Source organism: Scyliorhinus canicula, chromosome 3 (assembly GCF_902713615.1).
Source record: "Scyliorhinus canicula chromosome 3, sScyCan1.1, whole genome shotgun sequence".
In the NCBI taxonomy this organism is placed as follows: Eukaryota; Metazoa; Chordata; class Chondrichthyes; order Carcharhiniformes; family Scyliorhinidae; genus Scyliorhinus; species Scyliorhinus canicula.
In genome coordinates this window covers 255,763,245-255,768,977 of record NC_052148.1, presented here as the reverse complement: position 1 = coordinate 255,768,977, position 5,733 = coordinate 255,763,245, and the positions used below count along the sequence as shown (strand labels likewise).

The 5,733-nt window shown below is 44.0% G+C and overlaps 1 protein-coding gene across 2 annotated transcripts; it reads right to left on the bottom strand.

Moving 5' to 3' along the window:
- Positions 1–636: 636 nt before the first annotated feature.
- On the bottom strand, positions 637–5,445 carry hopx (HOP homeobox). 2 transcript variants are annotated; one of them, XM_038792619.1, is made up of 3 exons: positions 5,228–5,445; positions 4,787–4,986; positions 637–1,124 (listed from the first exon to the last, which is right to left on the bottom strand). In XM_038792619.1, exons 2-3 carry the CDS (start codon positions 4,955–4,957, stop codon positions 1,047–1,049), a joined length of 249 nt encoding a protein of 82 aa, XP_038648547.1. In that variant the 5' UTR covers positions 4,958–4,986; positions 5,228–5,445; the 3' UTR covers positions 637–1,046. The 2 variants fall into 2 exon arrangements, with proteins under 2 accessions (XP_038648547.1, XP_038648548.1); XM_038792620.1 differs by having other exon boundaries at positions 4,787–4,983; positions 5,228–5,438.
- Positions 5,446–5,733: the final 288 nt, after the last annotated feature.

Here is a 5,733-nt window from a genome sequence, read left to right as displayed (position 1 = left end):
AGCAACACATGTAACCATGCAAGTTTATAGTTCTAATCCCATTCTCCTAATTTCCATGTCCACTGAACCACCCATTCAATTTAATGTTCATATAGTGGGCATAATTGTTCTGTTAATGATCTGGAAATACAACTCAAATCCCATCTTGGCAGCGGAGGAAATTAAATTTAGCTTTCTGAATGAATCTGGAAAAATCATAGAATTTACAGTGTACAAGGAGGCCATTCGGCCCAACAAGTCTGCACTGGCCCTTGGAAAGAGCACCCTACTCAAGCATATGCCTCCACCCTATCCCTGTAACCCAGTAACCCCACCTAAGGGTAATTTAGCATGCCTAATCCACCCAACCTGCACTTCCCTGGACTGTGGGAGGAAACCGGAGCTCTCGGAGGAAACCCACGCAGACACGGGGAGAAAGCAGAAACTCCACACAGACAGTCACCAGATGGTGGAATCGATCCCGGGTCCCTGCCGCTGTGAGGCAGCAGTGCTAACCACTGTGCTGCCCCATATAGTAAACCTTATGGATCCTTTCCTCAGGTGTCCCCCTCAACAATCCCACACGTCCTGCCAGAGACTAGGCAGATGCCGATCTTTGTGACAGATAGCCTTTGTCACTAGACAAAGTAGACTTGGTAAATGAAAACATAGACTCATTTATTTAAAGGACATGAAAGATTTACAGTGCTCATCTTCAGTTTCAAGTTATATATTATTTAATGTCACACAGATAAATGATTTAATAATTGCACTTAAACCCAAAAAAAAATTTCACTCACCTAATAATCACAATAAACTGAAATTAGCATGTAATTAAATGCAAATGAATAGGCCGACAACAATGGCACTCAATAAATTTTAAGCAAAAAATGAATCAAATATTCTTTGAATTCACAAAAAATAAACCAAAGTTACTGAAAGGAGGTATTATGATCAGATCCTAAACTAGGAGACATTCATGCTGAATACAGCCTGTGAATTGAAAGGAGCACTCTGCGTTGTGGCACGGACTCCATGGCGATGCTTTTTGCAACATGTACCAGTCTTCAGTCTTTGACAGATCCACATTGTGGAGGAAATCCTTCTGATTGTCTCCACTTTGCATAGCGCTGCTTAAACCATTGCTAAAGAGATACAAACAAAGCTGTGAGGTTATTGTCTTCAATCAACAATCAACTTATATTCAGAGAGCACCTTCAGTGCAGTAAGCCATCCAAGGCAGGATGTTATCAAACAATATTTGACGTTGAGCCACCCAAAGGAGATACTAGAGCAAACGACTAAAAGCTTGGCCAGCTAGGTTTTAAGGAGTGCTGTAAAATAAGAGAGAGCAGAGAGGTGAAGGAGGGAATTTCACCATTCAAGTCCTTGTAGCTGAAGGCACAACCATCAAAAAACATTAAAATCAAGGATGTTCAAGAGGCCAGAATTGGAGTAATACAGATGAGCACTGTGGGGCTGAAGGAGATCAGAGTGTAAGTCCATGGAGGGATTTGAAAATAAGGATGATTTTTAAAAAAATATATTGAGGCATTACTTAACTGGGAGTCAATGTGGGTAATTAAGCACGGGGTGGGGGGGGGGGGGGCAAATGAACGGGACATGGGCAGCAGAGTTTTAAATGAGTTCACGTTTGTAGAGGTAGTGAGGTGCTGGGCAGGAATATGTTGGATTGGACATGCCGAGGTGACAAAGGTGTCACCAGATGATCTGAGGCAGGAGCAGATTTGGGCAGTGTTAAAGGTCGCAATACATAGCTTTATAGTGGCAATGCAGATAGGTAATCAGAAGCTCATTTCTAGTTCAAATAAGACGTCAAGTTTGCAAACACTCGTTCAGCTTCAAGTAATTGCTAATGACTGAGGATGGAGTTTCAGGCCTTCCGATACTTAGCAGGAAAAAATACTCCCCACTCGGCCCTGGATGTCAGATAAGCATTGTACAATTTACAGATAACGGTTGGGTAAAGAGAGGCGATGGTCAGGTATGGTTGGGGGTCATCATACATGATGCTATGTTTCAGGGTGATGTTGCTGAGCGGCAGCATGTAGATGAGGAATAAGAGGGTGCCAAAGGTACATCCGGTGGTGGGGCAATGGTGCACGGGCAGGAGGAGGAGTCTTTGCTAGTGATTCTCTAGCTTGAAGTGGAAGAGTTCAATCCAACCTAACTAAATATGGAGGTTCTGCAGGAGGATAATTAATGATTTATGGTTAATTGACAGCTTGTATTACTGTTAGCTTCAGCAAACGGAGAATCATCACTGAATTAGCATTTGGATTAGACCATACAATAGAGGCCAACGTCAACAGGCATGTCGTGAAGTCTACTAAAGCAGAACCGAAACAAGTTCTTTGCATGTCAAAGAGGATTATGCGTAACAGTATATTGTAATCAGGTTCAGACCATGTTAAGTATTCCCATAAAATGAAAGCAAATTACTGCAGATGCTGGAATCTGAAAGGACAACAGAAAATACTGGAAAAATCACAGGTCTGACAATATCTGTGGAGAGAACACAAAAGCTAAGATTTCAAGTCAGGATAACTCTTAGTCAGAGCTGTATTCCTGTGTCGAAAGGTTACACTAATTTAAAATGGTTTAATATAAGAGGCATTGATAGGGTTAAGCAAGGATTGATAATAGTTGGGTGTGCATGGCACCAAAGTGGCTGCTGTGGTAAACCACGGAGAGAAGTTCAGGCTCAAACAGTTCTCATCTCTAGTCTGATAGCTGATACAGCCCAAGACACCTGCAAAACCGGATCATCTAAAATATAACCAGTTTGCTTATCTGTTCTGAGCATCTATTGCTGTTGCCATGATCTGCCATTTAAGATTTTCTAGGGAGCTTGATCCTCTATGGATCAACTTCCATTGGCAGTTTCCAAACTTGATTCTCCTGGGAGATGTGCAAACATTTCTAATCTCATGGCTTTATTAGTTGTATGCATCATGAAAGCGTTTGGTGCCACCTATTGGGATGATTCAGTGATCTGGCAAACCCATCTCAAGACACAAAGCAGGCAGGCAACCTATGATTTTCTGTCCATTATCAAAAGAATGTATAAAAAATTTATATACAGAAAATTATAGTCTGGATACCGTGAAATTCTTCAGATATGCTCTCCACGAATGGCAAAATCCACATTCCTATTTATTGCATTGCTCATAGCAACAGATCTTGGTGTTCAGCAAGAGGATATAGGATATATCCAACAAGGAAGTAACAAGTTTTTTTTAATAGGTCTAAAAAAATCCTTTCCAAATCTAGAGCAACACAACATTCAAAGAACACAAAACCATCAAACCAAAAGAAAAAAAAGTAAAGGACAATTTGATGGAGATGGACAAGGAAGACTAGGAGAAACTGTCCCTATTGGCTGATGCTCCAAGGAGTAGAGGACACAGATTTAAGGTTCTGGCCAGGAGATGCAGTGGAATGAGGGGAAGCACAATTTGTTTTAATGCAGCAAGTGGCAATGACCTGGAACTCTGTCTTATGAAGCTGGTGGGAGCAGAGACAATCAATGATGCCAAAAGAAAATTCACTTGCAGTGGCAGGACTAAAGAGAGGGACTGGGACTGACTGGATTCATGTATCGAGAACTTGTGTGGACTCAAAGAGATCAAATGGCCTCCATTGGTGTTGCAATGGCTCTATAAGAGGCCACAATAGAGTGCATATTTATCCAGGTCTTGCAGACAGTAGGCAATTGTTTTATATAGTCATTAATTAGTAAGGTCGAAAGGGCTAGAATACAAGAGCAGGGATTATACTGCTGAGGCTCTATCGGGCTCTGGTCAGACTCCATTTGGAGCAGTTTTGGGGCCCATATCTAAGGAAGGATATGCTAGTCTTGGGAGCGGGTCCAGAAGAGATTCACAAGAATGATCCCAGGAATGAAGGGCTTGTAAGATGAGGAGCAGTTGACGACTCTGGGTCTGTACTTGATGGAGTTTGGAAGGATTGGGGGGGGGGGGGGGGGGGAGCGGAGAGAAATCCTATTGAAACTTACAGAATACCGAGAGGCCTAAATAGACTGGATGTGGAGAAGATGTTTCCACTAGTAGGAGAAACTAGAACCCGAGGGAACAGCCTCAGACTGAAGGGACGACCCTTTAAAACAGATGTGGAGATGCCAGCATTGGACTGGGGTGGGCACAGTAAGAAGTCTTACAACATCAGGTTAAAGTCCAACAGGTTTGTTTTGAATCGCAAGCTTTCAGAGCGCAGCCTACCCAAGGAAGGAGCAGTGCTCCGACAGCTTGTGATTCGAAACAAACCTTTTGGACTTCAACCTGGTATCGTAAGACTTCTTACTTTACAACAGAGAGGAGGAATTTCTTCAGCCAGAGGCTGAAGAATCTGTGAAACTCATTGCCACAGAAGGCTATGGGAGGTCCAAATCACGGAGTGTCTGTAAGACAGAGATAGATAGGTTCTTACAGGGAGAAGGCAGGAGAATGGGGAAGAGAAGCACATCAACCGTGGTGAATGGCGAAGTAGACGCGATTGGCCGAATGGCCTGATTCTGCTTTAATTGCTTCAACGTGGCTGGAGATTCTGAAGACCAAATAATCGGTCCCAATTAAATGCAGAATGGAATACTGCATTTAACTAAAATCAGCAGACTGCCTGCCTCTGGGCGACACCCAAGAATCGCAAAGTGCGAGAAAAAAAAGTTGGTTGACGTAAAGCCAAATTCTTATTTATATTGAAAATTATCAGGGTTTGGGGGGGGGGGGGGGGGGGTCAGCTCCCGGCGCGAATGGGCTTCACCTACCGCTGCCTCCGCCTCTGACAACCCGCATTCCGCCGCAATCAGCATCAGGGACGAGCCGTCCGGCTGCTTCATCCGGGAGAAATTCTCTTCCAGCAGCTGAATCTGATCGTCTTTCAAATCCAAAGTCGCCAAGTTGGAGCCGGCTCTGCTGTCGCCACCCCCCTGCTCCATCGCGCTGGGTCCCGAGAGAGGGTTTGCTGCTGACAGGAATAGGCGGGAGAGAGGCTGGGATGAGTATTTAATGAGTCTAATGCCACCGCCTTAAAAAAACACACACACATCGCCTGCCTCTGTCGAAAAAGTCCCAACGCTAACAATTATCACACTCTGGTGAAATAGTTTGTCTCACGCCTCTGTGCTGAGAGATACTGTGGAGCCACCCTCCCAAAGCAAAGACTGCCAGAGGCATTTCATAGTTACACAGTGAATTTAACAACTTACCTGCCTCCGCCGTTTAATTCTGCAATCACCCACAGCTGACTCCATAAACAGACAAATGTGGGAGAGGGAAACTCGCCGCCTGCAGTTGCTTCTGTCCCCAGGAATGAAGGAACAAGGTAATTAATGGCGATTTTTCCCTTACCCAAACTTTTTGCATCCAAAATTAAAACAACAGCCTTCACCCCCCCCCCCCCCCGTTGCTAGGCACGATGCAAAGCAGCAGTGGAGAATTGGAGGCCACCAGTTTCCTGACGCAATTCCCAGGTCGTTCTGGTTACCATGCGGACTGATTATTTGCTACAAACCTTCAACATTTTGGGGGGGCGAAAGAGAGAGAGAGACACCAAGTGAAAGTACAGCACTATATGGCAGGTACAGGTAGTGTTTTTTTTCAGTCAGCTCAGGTTTATCAGATATTGGATCTCTTCCAAAACAAATGGCACAAGATCAGATGTCAATTCATCAGAACATTGTTTTTCCTTAGTGGCACAACAATGATACAGTAA